The sequence below is a fragment of the Dermacentor andersoni genome, chromosome 5 (genome assembly GCF_023375885.2).
Source record: "Dermacentor andersoni chromosome 5, qqDerAnde1_hic_scaffold, whole genome shotgun sequence".
Classification (NCBI taxonomy): Eukaryota; Metazoa; Arthropoda; class Arachnida; order Ixodida; family Ixodidae; genus Dermacentor; species Dermacentor andersoni.
Window position 1 is genome coordinate 48,581,953 of NC_092818.1, and position 25,364 is coordinate 48,607,316.

Here is a 25,364-nt window from a genome sequence, read left to right on the forward strand (position 1 = left end):
TTCAATGTTTCTGTCTCCACTATTCTGAAGAGTAGGCAGGCGTTGTGCCCTTCCGGTGGCAATTCCCAACATGCTCCTCGCTTTTCCTTTCCTGTCAACTGTATAAACGAATTCAAACTAATCAATAATAATAATAATAATAATAATTTGCATTACTTTGTTTTCAATTCTTGGCTCAACTATTTCATATAATTCATCGGAACAGTCAATCTGTTTTCCATAACGACGTTTTACAGAAGCGTACGAAAATAAACCTCACTGGGAAGTTCCTTTTGCCAAGTCCAGAGATTAACCACAGCATTACCGCTTCCTTCGAGGGTAGTACGTTTCCGTAACTTCGTGATACTGGCATCCAAACTTAGTCTAAATGAATTGCGGGCGACAGCGTCTTACGACTAACACAGTTTTTCGGCGGAAAGGATTGAATACAGTATATATTCTATAGTGCTACGTGCATTTATATGAGCCTGATATCCTTATAGAGGCAGGTAGGGATACCTTTCTGCGCAGAGCCATTGTGAAAATATCAAGATCGAGGCAACGAATGACAAAAAAGCGAAGAAAATTTTATAAAAGCAAACGAATTATCTGGCAACTGCTCTTCAAGCCGCACCAAAGAAGATCAATGAATCAACAAATCGTTTATTCACCACGTCAGAGAGCGGAGGGCACGGGAAGAAAAAGCTCTAGTGAGCTTCATTAGGCTTACGAGCCTATTACAGTTCAGCAGCATGCAGTTGCGGTATACATAACCTGCGTACGTAAACACAAGCAAAGAGAGATACATTAGGCTTGTATACAATCATCGAAAGAAAAGCGAAAAGCGAAGGAAAACACTACACCAAACAATTTTAGTGTAGGTGGCTTCCAGATATGAGCTCCACACGAAGAAAGCATGAAGCTCAGACCAGCTGCAACGCTTGGGCTCCGTGATTTGTGCGTGGTGTTCTTGTTTCGTATTTTTTTGTGAGCCGCGAAGGATACACAGAAGCGTATTCGTTTAACTCTGCTCTTTCTTTAAGCATTGAGATATTGATCTTTACTTTATATTTGTATCGAATAACTAGGCGTAGGTTATAAGTAGTATAATATCAGCAGTTTCAAAGAGCTGTGCGGAAGGGTGATCTCTGGCTAAGTTGTGAATGATGCGTCAAGCTTCCCTTTGATGTACGTAGACCTGTTGTAAGGCTGTCTGCGTGGCAGTGCCCCATGTCAAGTAATTCACTTGTGACATGAACAAAGATTTCAGAAGCAACCATTTGTTGTTAGTAGGAAGTATGTGAGTATTGCGGTGTAAGATATCAATCAAACGTGACACCGCTAAACACACGTGACTGACATGCACATCGCACAGTAACTTTTCTGTAAACCAAACACCAAGGTTTTTGAATGCTGACACAATTTCTATGTTATTGGAGCTATAAGTCAAATATTCAAATCATAATATACTTTTCCCCTTAGGGCGACAAATTATCTATTTTATTTTGGCCGCCATAATTTGTCATGCATTTAGTTGCGACCTATGCTCGAGTATGACAAGCATTTCGTTAGCTTTTCTAAACAGCTCGTCATGATTTTCACAGCTGAACAACACACTGGTGTTATCAGCGGTAATTACATAAAATGAGGTAATATAAATATTGACGATGCAGTTATATATAAATAAACAAGAAATGTCCAAGTATACTTCTCTGCGGTACTCCTGACGTAAGACGCAGCGTTTGAGATGAGTGCCCTTTAACGTTAACGTACTGACGTCGACGCGGCAAATAACAACTCACGATTTCAAGAGGATCTCCTCGAATTCCATAGCTTTTAAACTTGGCAAGAAGTGTTTGACGATTTAAGAATGTTGTTTTGTATTGAAGAATGTATTGTTCCTTCGTTGATGCATTCATTTTTTCTGATAAATATCTTGCGCTGCAATTTCTCGCATGAGAAAATGCCGACCAAACCTATCGCTGGAAATATTATTATCGCTGGCGGCCGACCGATGGCAGAGCGCTCTTACGAACGAAAAGCTTTGTGAAGTCGACCCAGGGAAAGTCGAAAAGGTTGTACATATGGGAAGGTAACATAATCTCAACCTAAACCTACAGGCAGAAATCAACGAAAGGTCAAGCATAACAGCTATAACATGAAAATGCAGAGTATCTTTTTGAGTTGGAACAGGAGTTACGCATCCAGAGATAGATGCATAAAACTCTGCGATTCATCCGAAAATAGTCAGCTGGGAATGGGTGTTGGTGCGTTAAACCCATTTAATTCTCTAATAGCACGCTTGGAAATTTCAATAAGACAAACATCGCTTTTCTTGCAAACTTAAGTATTTATAATGAGCAGAAACTACTAATTCTTGCAACGTGTCATGCCTTGCTTCTGCATTAAACATGATTTGTGTAGTTTTCAACGTTATGTCAAGTTCTTGGTATGCTTGCATAACTTCTGCAGTCTTTTTCTTTCCCTGTTAGCGATTGTGAAAGCGGGACATTATTTCCTCTTCTGTTGATGTTTTTATCTCATGTAGTAATGTTGCTTTTTTCTTTGTCTCCGAAATGGCGATAGTGGGCTGTTGAGCAGCCAAACTTTCCATACAGTCGTAGGCATTAAATAATAACGAAGACAATAGAATGGGAAGCCGATAGAATATCAATGTCAAAGTAGACGCAGTGCTGGTGATTTAAAGCCCTACAGTTAGCGGCATAAGACGTGTTTTAGTAAGCGATGGTATATAATAAATCAGCAATGCTTCCCCTGTGCTTTCAACCTAAACAACCAATGTTAAGCGTCTCTGCAATAAACGTCAAGGCCCCAATTCACTCAGGTATCAGACGAGGAAATGGGTTGCGTTCCCCCGACTAAGCCAACATTTCAATAACACCGGCGTGCGATCGTTAAAGCTTGTTGCAAAGGGCGGGATGCATACTGGGCACGGAGAAAGCGTGGGAGAAATGGAATAAATTTTAAATGCTGTAAGCAATACTAAGTTCGACCGGGATCCTTTTCTTGCATTTCTGGAAGATGATCGGCAAAAGCAGACAGGAAATGGAGCGCGCCAGTAGAAGTCGTCCAACGCAGACTATACATATTCAAAATGCAAGCAAACGGGAAGCTGCTTTCAATTCTAACACTGGCGGATATCAATCTGGGCGTCTTTTTATACTGACATTACACCCGCGTATTCGATCGCGGAAACTCCGTAAACACACCATAAATAAAAAGCTCACGACAACATTTCAAGAAGAGATGCGGGGACGAGGAAAACGTAAATTATGTCTTCTCGTCTTCCGTATGGCTGACTTTAGTTTTTCGTTTTGCCCTGGTTTTATGTAGGGTGAATTGAATCCTAGTCGTCCAACATGTTGTGCTTCTGTCTCCAAGGCACATGTAGGAATCGATACAGAATGTTAAGTAACCACTGGTACTAAATTTGGAATTCGATATGCTTGCATTCTTCGATTGCCATATCTACATGGGTACCTTGGTCAGAGTAGATAAGTACGAACATTGCAATAAACATATTTCAATGTCGTGTTACAGTCAGCGTAAATAGCTCTTTTCAAACGGCAGCACCTCGTGACATATTGCGATCATTATATTATTATTTACCTTGTTTTTATGAATGAGCAACTTAGGTGAAATCGTCATGATTGTGATATTGTTGAAGGCTTTCGGACCATAACGGTGTCATAGTTGATTTGAATTTAACAAATGTACTTAAGCTTCTTTCACATGAGAATCTATTGAACTTTGAGCGTGCCGATGACAACTCTCTGATTAAGTTGCTCGCATTCTTATTTGATGACTTTCTGACCTGTGGTAACCACTCCTCTGTTGCGGTGTTCTTGAATCGTTTTTATACAATTATCTATCAATGTATGACTGAGTGCATGCCAAACAACATGTAAAGCGCAATCCTAAGCACTCGGGGTACACACACGAGATTGTACAATTAATTCATCGCATCAAGCGTCTCTGCAAACAGCTCTACGCTGCCAATCCGATGAAAGCTGCAGTATTGTCCACACTCAGAAGAAGGTTAAAGTCTGCTATGTCGAATACAAAATGTTTATATTTTATTGGCCCTTTGTCATCCTTTATCAAAAGCAAACCATCGCTGCTCTGGAGAACCATCAGTCCACAAAGTCAGCGCTCTTCTACATTTATTGATGCCGATCAACCATGCTCAGATAACTTTAGTAGCACTGAAGACTTTAATTACTGCTTTAAATCAGTCTCCAGCTGTGACGATTCACGCACCTCCACGTTTTGCACGAATTATTCGTCAGCACCTTTTCCCAGTGAGGTAATCACCACAGCTGCTGTACGTAACCTTATATTCAAGATCGATACTTTTAAAAGTGCTTTACCAGGTAATATAACCTATATGTTGCTACGGCAATATTCTGAATGGAGCTCTTCGTAATCTTCGTAATCGTATCTAGTTTTTTCAAACATTCGTTAAATCATCAAGTGTTCCAATACTCTGTAAATGGGCTAAGATTGTTTCCATTCACAAAGACGGAAATAGGCAGGTAATGTCGAAGCACAGACCGGTTTCTTTAATATCAACATCTCGCATACTATCGGAACACATTATTTTCAAATATATAATAGAGTAGTTATCTGAACGTAATATTATCTCGCATGCTCAACACGGCTTCCGTTCTGTCTTCTCGACGGTAACAATAACAACGAAACTGAAAGGCCAACAAACTGGCGTATATAATGCACTTGGTGTGATTGTTTTATATGGAGCAAATCAGGGCGAACATCAGGGCTAAAAGTTTACGGAAATTTAACTCTTGGCATTTCTGGTCACGTTCTTTCAGAACAGCTGTATGTATCATTGGCCCAAAATAATTTTTGCTCTAAAATAAAGCTCAGGCAATTCAATTACAGTAACTAAAATGGACAAATCATAGTAAATTTCCCTGCAAAACTAGTCAACTTGGCAATCTTTTGGGGAGCAGGTAGCATTACAAATGTTATTTTGTCCCTGAAATGGCCAGTAGACACTACTACACTTTAAAAGAGACCTGTCTAAGTTCGGCAGGCGCAGTTGTGCAGTTATATACACCAAAATAGTTGCTGAACCATTTCCCCGAAGAACCATGTCTGGTGCACTTGAGCAAACATTGGCAGCACGACCCGAGGGAGCAAATTTTTTTCATCAAATACCTACTGGGATGTGGCTCGGGAAAGGAAAGAGTAGCTATGATTTTTTAAAAAAAAAATCTTATATGGTCGAGGGACACGTCTGCGGCACTCGTCATGAAATTTCTCTTAAATGAATATTAAAGAACAGTTCCTGCTCTCCTTCAAACATTTCGTATCAGATAAAATGACGAGACAGGCTTAAAGCATTCATGTATCTTAAGAGAAATTATTATCTATAATTTTCAGAAGCATTGGTCAGTAAATCTGTATTATTTTCCGGTGTCTATGAATGCCCTTCAACCGAAGTTTATCTTCGCTTCAAAGGTCGTAATTTCGCAATGAGCAATACATCCACACGTGTGTCAATGCAAAGCGGGAAGCCCATGAACCAGACGGAGCAATATTTTGAAGCTTAAATGCGAATAAGGTCTCGAGCTCGCATCTCGCTACTCTAAATCATATTCGACGTTAGATTTCAGCGTCTGTTTGAACGTCATCAATCTATTGCTTTTTTTTTTGTTCTTAGAGCAGGAACTCGGGCGGAAACTGACTAAAGTCGACACACAAACAAGCGCTACTTTCAGCAGTGGTTTTTTAAACGGTTTCAGCTATGGTTGCTCACGTCTGTTTCATGATTGTTTTCTTGTGCAAAGACAAAGACGAAAAAGTTCATTGTTGAAAGCAGTGCTTTTGTGTGCGTCTTGACTTTTGTCCTGTTTTCTCTTAAGAGGAAGCTCAAGCTCGTGAGCTCCTCTCTAAATGAGTATAATAGAAGAATTTGTCTTTGTCTGCACCCATTGAACCAAATTTGGTGAGGTCTGTTAGGTTTAAAAGAAAAATTTGATATCTATCTTAGATGAAAAGAAAAATTTGATATCTATCTATTCACCATTGGAATGGGAATTTTGGTTTTGGCGGTTTGCAAATTTTTAGTAGACGAATGTATCAAGTTTAGAGCTCTGTAGCTCTGCAATTAAATAATAGTTATCTTTTCCGTCAACTGCATCTAATAGCATATGTAAAACGAAAAACATTGCTCTCAAGCATATCATTAATGTGTGAGTAGGGCTTCGGCGGAGCCGTTGTACACGTTGTAAGAAAATCGCGTAATATACAAATTGTAATGCTAATTTTGTCCGTTTTAGTCGCCCTAACCGATCCAGTTTACAGAACTGCGATATTTGTTTTCCATGCAAAGATAAAAGTTTGTAAACTTCGGCACTTTCTTTTTACCTTACCAATTTTCTTTAATTCTGGTAAAAACATTTTAGGCCCAAAAGAAAATTCTGCTTCCTATAGTCACTACAATTTAACCTCCTCTTTTAATTTCAACACGTTTCATTGAAATCGGTCCAGATGTGCCCCTATATATGCATTTCTGGATTTTATATGCATTTCAATCTGCGGCGTCGTTGTTGGCCGGCCCGAAGTATAGCTTAGCGCTGGACAAAAAAAAAAAGAAGAGAGAGAGAACGAAAACGTACCGAAGCCGGCACTCGCTCCTTGCAAATCTATCCTCCTCCTCTGTTCTCGCAGGTGGGTCGCAGAGCCCGCGGCCACTACCACTGCGTGGCGGCCAACAGCCTGGGCCAATCGCGCAGCGAGCCGCTCTTCCTGCGCGTCCAGTTCGCCCCTGTGTGCCACGAGTCGCAGAAGCTGATCTACGGAGCGGCCAGGCACGAGCCGCTGCAGGCAAGCTGCATACGCGCCGTGCCCGTTTCCTTCGCATCCTTGCAGTTTTCCTACGCGATGAGTGTCTGCTGCGACTGCCTCGGAATAACGAAAAAAAAAAGAGGGCGTGCTGAAGAGAAGTTCAGAAATTGTTGGAATGTTGACTGCCTTGAACGGCTGTTGATGCGTGGCTTCCTGCTAGGCAATAGTTTATAAACGGTGTCTTCCGCGTGTAATAAGATGATTTATTATAAATCACTAGGCACAGTCTAGTTGCACTGGCAGTCGACGAACGCTGATCGCGCGCACAGCTGACACAAGAGCGCCTTCTTCGTCTTCCTCTTCACCACAATGACCCCCGGGAGAGAAGAGGAGCCATCCTGGCGACTTACGGCGTAGGTAGGATGAGGGTGTCGTAGTACGGCTTAAGTCGGTTGACATGAACCGTGTCACGCCCGCGATGCCTATGGTCGGGTGAAGGTGTCACAGGTTCTACAATGTAGGTGACAGCGGAGGTACGGTCTATGACGCGGTAGGGGCAATCATAGCGTGCAAGGAGTTTGGTCGAAAGGCCAGGGCTGTGAGGCGGGACCCACAACCAAACAAAGGAACCAGTCGGGAAAACTGGTGTAAGCGCGCCACTGTCATGCCGCAGCTTTTGACGACCTTGAGCAGCGATCGTAAGGGTTCGCGCGAGCTGCCTACAGTCCTCGGCGTATTTGGCGGCTTCAGACACAGGCGTGCATTCGGAAGCGTCGGGTCGGTATGGGAGCATTGTGTCCATAGTACACGAGGGCTCTCGTCCATACAGCAGAAAAAAAGGGCGAAAAGCCAGTGGTAGCTTGTGTGGCCGTATTATAGGCATACGTGACGAACGGCAAAACAGTGTCCCAGTTACTGTAATCCGAGGCGACGTACATAGTCAACATGTCGCCGAGTGTGCGGTTGAACCTCTCTGTCAAGCCGTTCGTTTGCGGGTGGTAGGCTGTAGACTTGCGGTGAACGATGCTGCATGCAGCGAGAAGGGCTTGGATGACTTTGGACAAGAAAACACGTCCCCTGTCGCTGAGCAGTTCGCGTGGTGCGCCATGTCGAAGAACGAAGTTCCGCAAGATGAAGAACGCAACTTCGCGCGCAGAGGCTGCCGGGAGTGCGGCAGTCTCGGCGTAGCGCGTCAAGTGGTCGACACCTACAATTATCCATCGGTTACCCGAGGAGCTGCAGGGAAGTGGCCCGTATAGGTCTATGCCGACGCGATCGAAGCGCCGAGCCGCGCAGGGCAGCGGCTGTAGCTCACCAGGAGGGCGCTGTGGAATTTTACGCCGTTGGCACGCCGTGCAAGCGCGTACGTACTGGCGCACGAAGTGATACATGCCGTGCCAGTAGAAACGCTGCCTTAGCCGAGTGTACGTTTTCAGAACACCGGCGTGACCATTATGAGGAGCAGCATGAAAATAAGCGCATATGTCAGAACGCATGTGTCGTGGCAAGTAATTTCTGTGGTAAAGAACGTTGTCGCGGACAGTAAAGTGAGCGGCTTGGCGACGAAGTGTTCGAGAAGAGGGTATGGCGGATGGATCGTGGAGGAAATTCAGCATAGTTGAAAGCAGGGGATCCTTACGCTGCTCGTCCGGCATATCAGCGACGTTGAAGGCTGACATGGATGCGAAGAGCGGAGACACTGAAGCCACATCACAAGGTAGCGGCAATAGGGAAAGCGCATCGGCGTCAGAGTGCTTTTTGCCCGATCGGTAGACAACGCGGATATCATATTCTTGTAAGCGGAGTGCCCACCGGCCTAGGCGACCTGACGGATCCTTCAACGAGGACAGCCAGCAAAGTGAATTGTGGTCGGTGACAATGTCAAAAGGGCGACCATATAGGTATGGACGAAATTTGACGAGCGCCCAAATAATGGCCAAGCACTCCTTTTCTGTTACTGAGTAGCTGGCTTCTGCCTTCTTTAAAGTGCGGCTTGCATACGCGACGACGCACTCGTCATAGCCGTCTTTCCGTTGTGCGAGGACTTCACCAAGTCCGATACCGCTGGCGTCCGTATGTACCTCTGTAGGCGCTGTGGGATCGTAGTGTCGAAGAATCGGTGGCGAAGTAAGTAGGCGACGTAGTTGCTGGAAGGCTTCGGCACAGGAAGTTGACCACGCGGAGATGCCGTTGGTAGCGGAAAGCAAATTGGTCAGTGGTGCGATGATAGTCGCAAAATTGCGCACAAAACGCCGAAAGTAAGAGCAGAGCCCTGTAAAGCTGCGGAGCGCCTTAAGAGTAGTGGGCGTCGGAAACTCTGCGACCGCGCGAAGCTTGGCTGGGTCAGGAAGCACACCGTCCTTCGATACAACGTGACCCAATACTGTTAACTTGCGAGCAGTAAAACGGCACTTTTTGATGTTAAGTTGGAGGCCAGCATAGGTAAGGCAGGTCAGTATCTCACGCAAGCGAACGAGGTGCGTCGGGAAATCTGGCGAAAACACCACGATATCATCAAGGTAGCACAGACATGTTTTCCACTTGTAGTTGCGAAGGATGGTGTCCATCATACGCTCGAAAGTAGCGGGCGCGTTGCAGAGCCCGAATGGCATTACGGTAAATTCGTACAAGCCATCGGGCGTGATGAAAGCTGTCTTCTCACAGTCATCATCTGCCATCGGTACTTGCAAATAGCCGGAGCGAAGATCCAAAGATGAGAAGTACTCCGCGCCTTGCAAGGAGTCGAGGGCGTCATCTATCCGAGGCAGCGGATAGACATCTTTACGAGTGATCTTATTGAGTCGACGGTAATCCACACAGAAGCGTATTGACCCGTCCTTGCGTACTAATACTACAGGAGACGCCCAAGGACTGTGGGAAGGGCGAATGACGCCACGGTGCAGCATGTCGTCGACCTGCTCGTTAATTATCTGTCGCTCGGCTGCCGACACGCGGTATGGTCGCTGGCGTAAAGGAGGATGGGAGCCAGTGTGTACGCTGTGAGTGGCGGTTGCCGTACGCCCCAGAGATAGTTGTTCACAGTCAAACGACGAGCGAAAATTCTGAAGAAGCGCGAGGACTTGCTGGCGATATGGAGGTGGCAGATCGGCGTCTACGACAGATTCAAGAACGTCTGACGACGACGACAACAATGATGATGATGACGTGCACGGCACGGGAGAAGTGAGGGCGTCGAGTTCATAACAGGCCGTGTCGTCGGAAACATCGAGAATGTGAAGCGGGTGAAGGGGCTGAACACGACCGAGTGATTCGCCGCGCAGTAACGTCACAGGGTAGTGAGACGGGTTACACACAAGCATTGAGGATAATCCAGACACAGTGGTGAGGACGGCAAATGGGAGAGGTAGGGCCTTGCGACGTAGAAAAATAGGCGACGGTGTAAAAAGTACTGTAGCGTCTGGCGCGGTAGAGCAAGAGACGGGCACAAGCACACACATGTCGGGTGGTATGTCCGTATCGGACACAATAGTGAGCTTGGAGGCTTCTGGTTCAGAGGAGTCAGGCAGCGGAGCATCGGCAAGCGGGAAAAGCGCCACTTCGGCCCGGGCACAGTCGATGATGGCACGATGGTGAGATAAGAAGTCCCAGCCGAGAATAATGTCATGTGAACATGATGACAACACGAGAAATTCAACAACATAGACAATGCCGTCGATGACCACCCTTGCAGTACATTGAGCAAGCGGGGCTATATGCTGCGCAGTCGCGGTGCTTAGAAGCATACCAGATAACGGCGTTGTGACCTTATGGAGGCTGCGACAAAGCTTTTCGTCGATAACAGAAACTGCAGCCCCAGTATCAATAGGCGCAATTGCGGCGGTTCCTTCGACCAAAACGTCCAATAAATTGCGTGGCGACTGTGCAGGCCTTGTAGAAGTCGTGAAGCTTGCAGTTCGTGCCTGCGGAACTGCAGCAACTAGTTTCCCTCGCTAGGTGACTGGCGGCGACGTAAGGGGGAAAGTGAGCGACGACGTGGTGATGGCGAACGATGGGTGCCGACAGGGCGTCGAGGAGGCGGCGAAAACTCGTGGCCGGGAAGCATCGCATGCCCGGTAGTATCCTGGGAATAGGCATATCCAGGCGGTGCGACAGTAGCGTTAGCAGGTGGCATGCGACGATGGCAGAAGCGCGCAACGTGGCCGGCGACACCGCAAGCGAAGCATATGGGTAAAGACCCAGCAAGTTCCTCGCGAATGGCCCGCCTAATGGGAGCAGCCAGAGATGTGTCAGGCTGGGCAGGTCGATCGTTGAGAGGCAGCATAGACAATTGGCGCGCCACCTCCTCACAAATGAAGTCCTTAATCTCAACAGAGAGCGATGCTGCTGGCGTGGTGTTTGAGCGAAGCGTGAGGCCCGAGAGAGAGTCGCCAGGTGCGAGAGCGCTGCGCGCAAGGACCCTTTGTCGACGCAGCTCATCGAAGCTCTGGCAAAGAGTGACGACAGCTGCGACAGAAGTAGGGTTCCGCGCCAGGAGCACTTGAAATGCGTCGTCCTCGATGCCCTTGAGGATGTGCTTCACCTTGTCCTCTTCACTCATGGTGGAATCGACGCGGGCGCAAATATCAACGACATCCTCTATGTAACTAGTATAAGTCTCGCCGGGTTGTTGAGCGCGCTGGTGGAGGCGCTGTTCAGCACGGAGTTTTCGCAAGGCTGGGCGACCGAAGACTTCCGCGAATGCAGTTTTGAAAGCGGACCAGGTTTGCAGTTCCCGTTCATGATTGTGGAACCAGAGGTTCGCAACGTCAGCAAGATAGAAGATGACGCTACGGAGCTTCGTCGGGTCATCCCACTTGTTGTGTTCACTGACGCGCTCGTAGGTAGAGAGCGAATCTTCTACGTCAGTCTCACCTGATCCGCTAAAAACAGGAGGGTCCCGCTGCTGTTGCACGGCGCCGCACATGACAGGAGCGGCAGATGCGCCAAGCGGATTGTTGGGAGCGTCGTTCATGGTAGTGGCTGGAGCAGCTGTCAAAGTTCGGCTGCGAAGTTCCAGGATGAGGTCGGGGAGTGCAGCACCTTCCACCAAATGTAATAAGATGATTTATTATAAAGCACTAGGCACAGTCTAGTTGCACTGGCAGCCGACGAACGCTGATCGCGCGCACAGCCGACACAAGAGCGCCTTCTTCGTCTTCCTCTTCACCACACGCGGAACTTGTGTTCCTAAAAATTGGTCGCCAGGAAAGTGTTGGCAGAGGAACTGTCTTTAACGCCTCCGGCGCGTTACGAACCTCCTCCTCCGTCATCGGTGGTCTGGCTAGCGCAATGCCGAATACAAGAGGACCCCGGACAAGTTTATGGTGGTGACTGTCCAAGCTTAGCACCAGAGTTGATGTTGCTTCTCTTTCGTGGAAGGTTTACGAATCTTCCTTTTCACAAATCTTCTGTCATCTTCATTTCTGCTGAGCTAAAAGCCATAGCGGTAGCGGACAGCAAACTTAGCGCGTTATTGGCCAATGTGCAAATGATGAAAGAAATGTTACCGATTGTAGCTTTGTGCAATGAGTGGCTTGAAGTGAGCAAGTATCCAAACCATAAGCTTCTGCTAGACGCTGTCAGTTTCCATTGGAAACTGACGCTTGCAACGTTTAACACCCGAACCCTCGCGACTGAAGCTAGCCGAGCAGGACTCTTTGAGGAACTATCAAGCATTGTTTGGGATATCATTGGCCTTAGTGAGGTTAGACGAACTGGTGAGGCTTATACAGTGCTGACAAATGGCCACGTCCTCTGCTATAAAGGTCTCCCAGATAAGCAATACGGGGTATGGTTTCTGATCCATAAGTACATAGCGGGCAGCATTGACGAATTCTTAAGGCATAATGTTTGGTGTGTATTGTATGCGTGAGGTGAGACCTATGTTCTGTACAAGTTCGAGCAGCTATTTGCGGTATTTGTATTTTCGTACCCAGTGGCCTATAAGTACGCATTTCCCAAAAGTGCTGCTAGATATGAAGTTTCGAGAAAAGGGGCAAGGTTTGAGTGTTCCCTGACACTAATTCTGCAATTGGCATGTGTCCCGTAAAGTAATTAGTTACACAATTAACTAATCATAATCTGTGTATATTGTTGATCATAGCAGCGCTTATCGTGCTCATTCTGATGCTAGCCACTGCTGCAAAGCTTGATTAGTAAACATTGTAAGTTTATCTCAAATACTCGGTACTTATAATAACGCTACAATGATTCTTAAGCAGTGCAATTAAAGAATGTATATTAGGCACAACATTTTGGTGGACAGGTTTAATACCTTGATTATTTGTCTTCCTTCATTCCCTCATCATCTGGGTGTTACAATCTGGAACCATATCCGTGCGCTATTGAAAAACTAAAGCTAGTAACACTTCAATTTTTACAGTGGCATTCATCGGTGGCCATCACGTGAATATTGTTTTTCTTAAAACTCTGTGCCCGGCAATTTTCTGTCAAGAACGAATGGTAGATCTAGCTCGCAAGGGCATTGAATTCCTCACAAGAATGCTCGGGACTCTCAGCTTAATAAAAAGCAAATGTACCCAAGATAGAAGAATTATAAGGCTTATTCAAAATGTGTACTAGAAGGTAGAGAATATTTTAGAATGCGGTACGTTTTTGTGTAAACAATGAGCCCTGAACATCTTGCAGTACATTTCCTACGTGCTGCGTAATTTTATTCAGCGCCGTCTCTTTAAGACCTGTGCACAAAATACAATAAAGCTATTGTTACAATTATGCCTTTATAATTTCCTGAGCTCGCTTGCCGCTCTGGCTCCTTTGTATGCACAACTGCACAACGTTTACGAAAATTATGCGAAACTGACTACCCCGCCAATATACTCTCAGTAAAGAATACAGTAAGTCATAGGAACTGTGGTGGAAGGGGTTTTACAAGTTAAGTAAAGTTTGGAAATATTTTACATTTCAGCCGGTGGAATATTCCTAATACCCAGTCACTAAATTAATTGCTTTTCGTAATCATGTTTGAAGCTACAACTGACCGGTTCAAATTGTTCAGTATTGTATTGTATTTAGCGCATAACTATCTCACTCCTGCTGTACAGGTGACATGTGACGTGGACGCGGATCCTCCGGAAGTGACCTTCCACTGGCATCTAAACCATTCCATGGAGACCGCGATACCACATAGCATGCAGGTATGTCTGTTCGTCACATAGCACTCAGTAAAGCACAAAGAAATATAAGTGAGTGCAAGATAACAGCAGTGGCAAGTTGGCCAAGAAAAGTAAATCCGACTAAATAAAATCGCCACTGGGTGACAGGACAAATGTTTCGAAATTTACAAATAAAAATCCGAGAAAAAAAACAATGTTTGCAACAAATTTTCTGATTTATTCTTTTTCCGTAAAGGAGTGTACCGTTCCGAGGGCACAAATTCTACGACCGGTCCCTGCAGAAGGAGCTGTCGTTTCAAAAATCTTTACGACAGCCTCAAGCATCCAAGTACTCAGACTTTCTTGTATCTCATGTGCTGCAGTTCACATCAAGTATATATTTATACGAATGCGTAGCGCTCTTAGTAAGAGTATATTTGATAGATGCTCCCTTTCATCAGTTTTAACATGTTGAGGATGGTTTTGTGAATGTTTTGTCTGTGGTTCGCGTATTTACAGCTTTATTTGCAGCCAGAATTTGCCAATAGAGTAAAATTATCCTTACAGGAGAAACTTTCCGCTTTTAAAGGTTAATAAACAGCCACAAGAGTAAAACTTTGCGAACCGTGCATGGCTTCTGTCGGAAATGACCAAAGCGTATCTCCGAAGTCAGCACAACGACATTGGTAGATACATGCATTCCTGAAAACAAACTAGGAGTCCCCATTCTTGCACGGTTGCGAGTATACTCGGATATTAATAGAACTGTGTGAATGATACTGCTATAGCATTCTTAGGACACTTCACGCACATTCATGATTATTTCTATGCTACTATGTCTCTAATCGCTTTCCCGCCCACTTGATCGACTAGGTATGCTCTGTGGTCTAATGGGTAAAAGACGGAACTTCTGTGCCCGGTTTTAAACCTTCTTCAAAACCAACCGTTGGACCAGGTTGGGTCGCTGAGTACGTTACACCGGCTTTTTAGCGCTTCTCCATGAGCCTCTCTCACGCCAAACTTGGATCGTAAAGCATGTGCCAATAGGTACGTGCAACTGTTCAACGAACCTTTTTGACGCCAACTTAAGTCACGGGCTATGTGTTCACAGGGCATATGCGGCGCTACTGTAGGACAAAAAAGATCTGAAAAATTTTCCTGTGCAAGATGGAATCGAGCACGTGTCATCAGAGAATATTATATCAATATGTACTCACACCGCGGACGCCTTTCTGGTGGCACCTGTAGATGCGCAGCATGTCTAGTGGGAAACGCGAGAGAGGATATGCCGACTGGGTACGCGCCTGACTCCCTTCTGCGTTGGCAGTAGGGTGTCTCGCTACATTGATTCAGTGCTGATCGCATCTACGTGGACCTTCATCGTGAGATGCGTTGTTATGGAATTTTTTTTACCCATTGAAAGCTAATACAATATAGCCAAGTCAAATATTCAATATTTTTTTTTCAAATAGTACAATGACAATTTTAAACATTGTCCACATCCTAGTAGTACTAGTAGTAAACGGCTTTATTGGGGTCCTGAGGAGCTAGGCAGGGCGCTTGCTAGGTAGGTCCCTACCCAGCCGTTGGCTAGTCCCATGTCGGAACAGAGAGGCCATGCCTCTCTGCTCGTTCATGGGCCCTCTGCACAGCCAGCAGTTGGACGTCTTGTTTCGGGACTGTGATGGCCTTCGTCCAGTCTTCCTCTCCGTTAAAATCCTGTAACACAGGGTACTGCCATGGCATGTGACTAAATGAGCAATTTTCAGCGCCACAATCACCACGGGGGGAGTATGTTCAGAAAGCCCCTAGAGGTGTAGGACCCCGTCTGGAGCATGCGGAGCGTGCTAGCCTGTGGTCTGTTGAGCTTATGATGAGGGAAGGGAAAACTCTGCCGAATCCCTCTGTAATGAGATGTGATTTCGTTAAAAGTAACTAGAAGATCATTGTGGACGAGTTCTCCCGAACTCAACCGAGACATCGTCCCGTCGCGGCATATGAAACCTCGCGCATGGTGGTGCGCTCTCTCATTGGGGTTCAGGTGACCCGGTAATACGTCTGGTCCCACGTGAGCTGGGAACCAGACTATGTGGTGAACAGTGTCAGAGGGTGTTTGCCGTTCAGAATCCTGGCTGCTTCTTTGGCTATCAATCCCGATGCGAACGCTCTAACGGCTGCTCGGGAGTCCGTGTACTGCGTTTTTGTCAAGTAATGCAAAAGCTATAACAGCTTGTTGCGCCACGCCGACCGAGGAGGTCTTCAGCGAGGCTGCCGAGAGAAGTTCTCCCTTGTCATTAACTATTGCTACGGAAAACTTGTTGGCACTAGCGTGTTGCGCCGCGTAAACAAAGATCTCCGTTCATGATATATTCTTTAAGAAAGCTCTAACCCTCACTAACCTTCGACCTTTATTGTGTTAGGGGGGACATTTCTTGGAAAAGGGTCTACAATAAAGGAGTTCCTTGTGTAGTATCAAGTTGCGTGGTATCTCCCTGATTGAAGCTAGGACGTATCCTAGTATTAATAAAATTCGAGTGTATGTGTCATTACATTGCGCGTTATTCATTGGGGTATATTAAACGCACAAATATTGCGCTAGGAACAAATGCGCTGTCCGATTGATTGCTGTACAGCCTTCAAATTCGAGCTACTTGAACGAGGTATTCTGAAGCACTACGTAACTTCTCAAAAAGTATATTTCGTAACTGTGTACCATTTATTTCTGTACTTCTGTTCACTTCGTTCTCGGAAATTTCCGCCCCACCGTCCAATTCCCTGAATGTATGCGAACATACGCCGACTACCCGCTCTGGTTTACACATAAGAGCTGTTTCCAGCTTCTCAGATGTAGTGCCCCGAAATGCCCGCGGTAATTAAATTTGTCGCACATTTTCTGCGATGTTACGTTTCACAGCGCACAGTTCATGCTTCGCAGTGTTCTATAACTATTCGAAAAATATCTGTAATTGGTGACAGGCACTATTTGAGTCGAAGACCAAGCCCAATCTGACACTTTTCATTCGTTTTTTCAAAGCTTCGAATATTCGCACAGTCCAGCACAATGTTAAGATTCTTTCCTACTTCAGTTAACAAGCCGCAGCGCTATTTGAGTTGGTTCAACAGATCAGTGAAGTACCTTGTCGTCATAATTTCTGGCGCTCTTCTCGGTAGCTCCTCAGTGCTCGAGTAGCCATTGCGTAAAGTGCTACCTTAGGAATACAATAAAGTGTTTAAGGTTAAGCTTTAGTCGCGTAGATGTGAGTCGCAGATGTACCGCTCCTTTGAAGGAGGAAAAAAGGTGACAAAGAAAGACAGGCTAGCCAGTATAAGTACCGGTTGGCGACCTGTGAATAAAGGTGATGGAAAAAAAAGGGAGAAAGAAAATCGGAAGACATCTAAGCACTTCTTATAAGTTATGAATGCGAAAACAATGTCCAATTGAACGCCGCTGAGCGGCCCTTCGAGTTTTGCGCTGCGAGTAATGTTGTGGAGCTTTGCTGCGAGGTATGTTATCGAGTCTTGCGATTCAATTTGTGCAGGTTTTTTTTTTGTGCCCTTTTTAGCTTAGCACGTTGATTCTAACCGGATTTACTTCGACGATATTACCGGTAAATCAAGGAGGCCGCATGCCGCCGACGTCCCGCGCGACGAGAGCGAGAGGAAGCAGCAGCGACCAGCAAGGCCGGCAGGCGCGTGCAGCAGCTTAGCCCAGTGGGGGTGAGAGAGAGAGAGATGCAGACCGCGCGCCGGCGTGACAGAACGAGAGCGCGGCAACCGCACGCATCCATCACGTGACTGCATCACCGACGAGAACCCGTCCGCCGCGTGGCGTCGCGTGCGCGTATCTGCTGCGTCCAGGCGCGCTAGTGACGTGGCGGCGCGTAATGCCCTCTCCCCTCACGCAACAACTGGAGCGCTATGGCGGCGGCAAGTGCACTGATTCGCCCGCTCTGCCCTGTGGAGGCACGCTCGTGACGTGGCGCCGCAGCAAATAGGGAATTTAGGTGCCGCTTTGCTGCTACAGACGCTGGGATTTTCCCCTCAGTGAGCCAGTTGATGCTTTCGCATCGAAAACAGGAAGTACAGAAACACAAACTGAAATGAACGGAATTTGCTGCACTTGAGCGATCGAACATAACACTGCCGACTGCTCGAAGCGAAATTTTGATGACCTGAAATTTTCAGAAATTTATGAAATGCTTTAGGATTATGACAAAAGGGGGGAAAAATTGGTCTGATGATTATAATTCCTTGCTGTCCACCAAAAAGACATACCGCATTTATGCATTCTGTTTCCTGTGGATGTGTAAAGCGGACGAGTATGTTGCATTAGATTTCGGCTGACGTTCAAATATTTTATTGTTACGCGAGTGTTCGAAATTTCCTACTCATAAATTATGGTATAGTGCATCGTAAATCAATGTTGTCTGCTTTTGACCTCTCAACGGATGTAATAATTAAATACAGATTTTCTACTGGTTAGGGGTCCCAGTTTGATTGTTCGTGGTTCAAGGTTTGGTACATATTGGGGATATTGATTGTTTCCGAGCTTCGAGGATTTATCGTAACGCTATTTTACAATGAGTTTCCATTACGTTTGTGATGTTGCATGATACGTGTGCCTTTTCATATATGTCAATATTTCTGCTTTTTATGTTTCATGTTTCATATTCTTACGCCCCATCTCATGGCGCCAGCAATTCTTTGATGCCGTCGGTAAAAAATGTAGTATAAACGCAACAAACATGATCAAAAATTAGCTCAGGGGAGATGGAGCTGAATATTTCTTTCATTTTCGCGTACCTATAGATAGACGTTTTCTTTATTATTTACGCCATCTACTTAATTGTTTTGGATTGATATTAGCTTTGCAATTATTTTTATTTGCTTTGTTCTGAGCTTCAGCAGCTCAGGTACGAATTAACCTTTTTTTCTAACGTTGTATATTTTTTTCTGCACAGACATACGACGTGCGTATGAGCTTTTCATGCTGTTCATTTCGACTTTTTGTGGTCACGATGTGCTTATATCATGCTTTCCATTACTTTTCTTTCTTGTGTGTGTTTTGCTAAATATAATATTTCAATGCCTACTGAAAATTTACGCCATGCACAGTTGAGCAAGCCCAGGTCAGGCCTCATAATTTGTAGTGTTTTGTCTGTGTGCGTCACACCGCATCGTATTTATGTAAAATAAGATACTGAATTGAACGGGAGTTACCGATGTCAAACCGCGTTGTAAACGTGTGAGGTACCTGAGCGTGTTGGTGGTCGTAGGGTGCCACGCGTTCAGTTGCGACATTCATCGCTCGCTCCGAGGCCGACTACGGGGCGCTGAGCTGCGAGGCACGAAACTCCGTGGGACCCCAGCGGCGGCCCTGCCTGTTCAGCGTCGTGCCGGCCGGCCCACCCGAGCCGCCGGGTCTCTGCGCACTCGCAAACCAGACCGAAGAGGCGTTCCAGGTCGGTACCTTGGCTGTCTCTCTCTCTCTGTATGTCTCGGTCAGGGCGCCTAATACCGGGCGGGCATTTTTTGTAGTACGTAGTCGTGTATGGCTGCTCGAGGTAAACCAACGTGTTATTTCTGATACGCAGCCCCGAGGTTCACATCTCATAATGTTCGTCTCATAGCTCTTCTCCATCGCTGCCACTGAGGACTGCAGTTACTGAACATTTACTGGTGCAGCTGCAAACTAATGTTGTTGTGTTTTTTTCCTGTAAATTCCTTTTATTGTTTTGTTTTGTATTTGCATTGTACCCACCCCCTCTGTAACGCCATCTTGGTCTTGAGGGTATAATAAATAAACAAACAAATAAATAAATAAATAATTAGCTAATCGTGCGAGATTTAGCGCAAGATTCACGGTAGCGTTTCTGGTACACTGAAGCGAAGCTGACGTTCTTTAAAGGCCGATGCACAAAATACTCCTTGTGGGAGGTCATGAAGGCCATTGCGCATTCGTTGAGAGACAGGGAACTCAGGGAGTTTATTCTTCGATCACGGAAAATTAGCTGTCATTTTATTGAAAGGGAACGAAAGTCGCCGTAATGCTGCTTCGCGCAAAGAGACGAATCGTAACAAATTACCTTTGTCGCCATGCCGTCCGCTGCAGGAGTTGCCAGCGTACAGTCAACGACAAATTTTCGTGACGCCCGACTTTTGGGACACGACCGAAATTTAGGACGCAAGAACCCCTCGCCCTCCGAATTTCCTCGCTCTTTGCCGTGACCGCAGGTCCTAAGCGGCATTAATCAAAGCCAACACGCCCTTTTGATTATCTCGGCGCTTCGAGCCGGCGCTCTCGCACGCAGATCCACTGGCAGCCGTAGCCACTACCGCGGCAACGCGAGGCCTAGCTGCTTCGACATTTGCTATTTAGGTTATTGACGTTCCGCTTCGCGTTCTTGATTGAAATAATTCGTCGCTGTCAGCAACTGCACTGACTACGCCCCTGTTCTCCTCGCGATTGCCTTGGAAGCTTAGAAATCGCGACGCGGTTCATCATGCCAGTTCCCGAAAGGCAGCTGTGCCGCGCCACAAAAATGTTTCGCGGTGAAACAAGCATAAAGTATTGCGGTGAAGCTTCAAAAGCCGGTGAAGGGGCAATTGTCACGGGACACAATGCGTATTCCCTGGTATTGCCTAATTATACACGCATGCACTTGCTTTTTGCTCTGATAGTACGAGCACCGATATGCCTAATAAGTGTACTGGTAGGCATTCAGAACTTTTTAGGACGTTTCTGTCGCAATTTGAGCCCTTAAGGTCAGTAAAAGACACGAATTCATTTTTTCTGACGTTTTCGCGGCAACTGGGAGTCCAATAAATCGGGCTTTGACTGTACACCTGACCGAGAGTATGCTTCGAATAGTCCGTGGGGCGAACACGCGGCGGAACGAGGATGATAACAGAAAGGACCGTCTCTTTGTGAATTGATCTGGAAAGGAACTGCGCTGCCTCTTCTTTGAAGGAGCTTGAGCTCAAAAGGCAAAGTGTAGGCTGACGCCGAGATGCAGGTGTCGCTCATCCAATCCAAAATAAACTTCTTAAAGCAGTGAAACGCAACACTGAGGCATTGTGCGCAGGCTGAGTGTGTGGCAGGACAGCTGAGGCTGACTTTTCAGCTGCTGAGAAAATCTGATTTATGACAAAACTCGGGCCTAATACCAATGAGCTTGCTATCAGTTGATAGAAATAGATCGGTTTCGAAAATATTTGCTTCGGTATGCATTTTTTTCGTAGTTGAAAATGTTCGACTCGATTCGCAGTGGGCTTTGCCATTTCTTTAGAAGATAGTTTATTCGCTGTGCATTTTAGTAAACTCCTCCCTTCAGTTTTCTCATTTGAATAATATAAACAGCACTCTTTAGTATTCAAACTGGATTTAAGTATTTTTTTTCTTACTTAACATGCTTACTTGCGAGTGACAGCATCGGTCGACATGGTTTCAGCCCGTGTTCACATAAAACAAAGTTCTGTGTAACTCAGGGAAAACCTGCAAAACTCAGGGACTTAGAACGTATCTACTTGGTAGACACCCTGTTCTCTGTCCTGTATTGCCGTTGCTTGTTGCACCGCTTTTAATTTTTGAATATAAATCGACTCGCCCACTTTAACACACTATTATAGCTCATTCACACGCACAAAGCGACTTTCTTTCGCGCTGGCCACCAAGTCAAAACTGCCCGCTGTGATCCAGGTAAAATTGCAGAACGCAGCACCTTTTGTGCCACTGTTCTGAATTTGGAATGGAAAGACTATGAATTTCTAGTCCACTGGGGCCACTAGTCCACTGAGCGTACAAACACTGCTGGAACACCGTCTCCACCGATCATCGAACGAAAAGGCCTTGAGGGCATTTTTGTGCTTTTTGATAACGAGTGTCATTACGAGTGCCTTCGACTGCGTGGTGCTTTCCGCGCACGTGCACGTCCATTTAACGCTTTCCTCTCTCTTCTCTGTCTTCCCCTTTTACCTTCGTCCAGTGTAGGGTAGCCAACCATACGCGTTTCTAGTTAACATCCCTGCCTTCTTGCTTTCTTTTCCCTTTATCTTTCCCTTTTTATGTTTGGGCGTCTTAAAATAATTGCTTTTTTTTTTCAAGCCGGTTGATGTTGTATGGTCGTCTAACTTGAATGGTTTCGTAATAGTGAGCACCGTGAAATAAACTAACTAGGAAAAGGAAACGCCGCAGTGCGTACAGCGCGTGCTTCTGTTTTGTGGCTTGTCCACGCATTTATGGCGTTGTAGCGAAAGATAAACACAACGCCCGTCGTTACGGCGCGTTGCGGTATCATACCAGAACAACACCTCGGGCCCATCCGATCTTTACTTTCTTGTTTCCTTTTCAGGTCCGCTGTATCGAGGGCCACCACGGGGGCCTTCCTCAACATTTCGTCCTCGAGATCCACGATAGCGGCGGCCGCTTCCGTGGAAACGTGACCTCCCCCGTGCCATATTTCGAGGCGAGTATCAAACCACCCCGTCACTGGAAACAGCGCGCACGTCTCGGGTTTTACGTTTTCCGAGCACGCCAAGCGAAACATAACGCCTCTACGGGGCACGACGTACATTTTGTTTGCCTTCCCCTCGATCTATGGCTCCTCTCTTTCCTTGCAACTGAACCTTTGTTAAAGTTTAACGGAAGGAGAAAGCGACTTGCACCGCGTCACCCTAAAAGTGCGCGTCCAAGTAAAGGGCACGTTTTATGCTATTTTGTTTGTCGAACAGCCAAATGTGTCAGGTTCTCAACGTGCTGAGTGGTTTCTAGCGTTTCCTTTTGTGCGTTCATCCTGCTTTTCGCTAAGTGAGCACTATACCTCTGAGAGGCAATTTTTCTCTCGCGCGCATAGCTGCTCCAGAAACTCACGCGAAATGCGTATCGGTGAGGTCATTTGCTTTCATTTCGTAAAGTGTTCGGAGTAAGTGGTGCGCTTGCTTGGTGCCTGCATTTCAGATTGTCGATGCGATCAGTACGATATCAGGGGTTCCTTACTAGCTGCTCGTCACTGGCCCTGTGTGGCGCCAACTATAGTGTGCGATAATAAATTGAAAATAAATGTGTCTTGCTTCACTGCTACTTCGTCAATCCTACTGTTACTGAGGCGATAACAGATCTTGGTACAAATTCATGGCACTCAAAATCAGTCCGGCACGCACAGTTATTTTGTTTAGACACAATAATGTGGAAGTGAGCCTCATACCTATGGCCGAGGTGTCGCATGTCATTAATAGCAGTTGTAAGTTCTTAAATCAGCCGTCAGTAATCTCTGACAGAAAATGGAGTTCTTATATCTAAACAGTTCTCTTTCGCAAGTCTGCGCACATGTTCGTAACTTACGGGTTGGCACTGCCTTCCCTTCAACATGCGCGGATAAGTTTTGTGTCCTTGTTCTATTTCGCCACTGTGAGACCTTTCCCTTGATAGTAGCCGTGTGTGTTGTTAGTTGAAACAAAGAAATTCGGGAACGTTACGTGGCTTATTGACCATCTGGCTACGAGGCACGCCGTAGTGGAGGATTCTGGATTGATTTTGACTGCCTGGGATTGCTTGCCTTACTCCTAAGTTTAAATTCGGGGGCGTTCCTGCGTCCCCTTCGAAAGGCAACCGCCGCAACCGGATTCGAACCCGTGACCTCGGGCTCAGCAGCATAACGCCACTGGGCTACCGCGGCTGGTCGCTTCTGCCGCCGTTTTCGTTCTATATACTTGATTACCCGTGTGCACGCCTACCTCTCACTAACATAAACAGCATATTCGCCTTTTCAATGCTGTCTTATTCACTCAAAAGTATGTTAAGTACTCTCTGCGGCGGGAGCAGTCTCTTGTATTTCTTATTTGCTTCAGTCTTGTCTGTCGTAACAGCACACAACATACCTGCTGAAGCAGTTTTTCTCGCACGCCTATTACTATTTCACGCGTAGTAGCGATTCGCGTGAAATGTCTCTCGGGCAGTGCGCTACTCTGTTATTCATGAGGTGTTCACGGCAATTGATGCCCCCTGTTCCCTGCCTGAATTTTAATTCTCGGTCATCACCCTTACAAAAATTTTTATAGAAAGTCCATAGACAGTCTATAGACATTTGTCTATGGAGTCTATAGACTGTCTATAGACATTTCTTTAGACTAGTCTATAGACAGTCTATGGACTTATGGCCATACACTTTTTATAGACTAGTCTATAAAAAGTCTGAGTCTATAGACAGTCTATACACTGTCTATAGACAGTCTATAGACTTATAGCCATACTTTTTATAGACTAGTCTATAAAAAGTCTGAGTCTATAGATTGTCTATAGACTGTCTATAGACAGTCTATAGACTTATAGCCATACTTTTTATAGACTAGTCTATAAAAAGTCTGAGTCTATAGATTGTCTATAGACTGTCTATAGACTTATGGCTATACACTTCTTATAGACTAGTCTATAAGAAGTCTGAGTCTCTAGACTGTCTATAGACGGTCTATAGACTTATGGCCATACACTTTTTATAGACTAGTCTATAAAAAGTCTGAGTCTATAGACTGCCTATAGACCGCTTATAGACTTATGGCCATACAGTTTTTATAGAATAGTCTATAAAAAGTCTGAGTCTATAGACTGTCTATACACTACATATAGACAGTCTAAAGACTTATGGCCATACTTTTTACAGACTAGTCTATAAAAAGTCTGAGTCTATAGACTGTCTATACACTACATATAGACAGTCTATAGTCTGATGGCCATACTTTTTACAGACTAGTCTATAAAAAGTCTGAGTCTTTAGACTATCTATAGACTTATGGCCATACACATTTTATAGACTAGTCTATAAGAAGTCTGAGCCTATAGACTGTCAATAGACTTATGGCCATACACTTTTTATGGACTAGTCTATAAAAAGTCTGAGTCTATAGAGTGCCTATGGATTAATTAAAATTCATGTTTGTAGACAGTTGTCTGCAGAATGTCGATGGACAAGAGTATAGGCTTACAGTTCTACTTTTGTAAACTGAAGTCTATAGAATGTCTATAGATGTCATTTGTCTGTATACATTTTATACACTTCAGTCTACAAAAGTAGAACTATATATACACTTCTACTTTTGCAGACTGAAGTCTATGGAATGTCTATAGACAAATGTATATAGATAGTCTATAGACATTCTATAGACTTCAGTCTACAAAAACAGAACTTTATAATCCGATACACTTTCTTCTATGACATTCTGCAGACATTTGTCAACAAACATGCATTTTCATTAATCTACAGACACTCTATAGACACAGACATTTTATAGACAAGTCTACAAAGAGTGTATAAGGCCATAACTCCATAGCGGCTACCTACTAGTTTTTTTTTTTTTACAAGTTAGTTTACATTTTTCTTTACATGCGGTAGCAAAACGTTTTGAATGTATTTATGCATGTGCACCTGTTCCTTTTCATCTGCA

At 45.3% G+C, this 25,364-nt stretch overlaps 1 protein-coding gene across 1 annotated transcript in view; it reads left to right on the forward strand.

Moving 5' to 3' along the window:
• Positions 1–25,364, forward strand: part of LOC126530360 (nephrin-like) — a 414,009-nt gene that overhangs the window by 324,839 nt on the left and 63,806 nt on the right. The window contains exons 7-11 of the mRNA XM_072288314.1: positions 6,697–7,033; positions 10,330–10,403; positions 13,878–13,970; positions 19,205–19,390; positions 22,280–22,393. Coding sequence (XP_072144415.1) covers positions 6,697–7,033; positions 10,330–10,403; positions 13,878–13,970; positions 19,205–19,390; positions 22,280–22,393 — 804 coding nt within the window. The remainder of the gene's footprint in view (positions 1–6,696; positions 7,034–10,329; positions 10,404–13,877; positions 13,971–19,204; positions 19,391–22,279; positions 22,394–25,364) is intronic.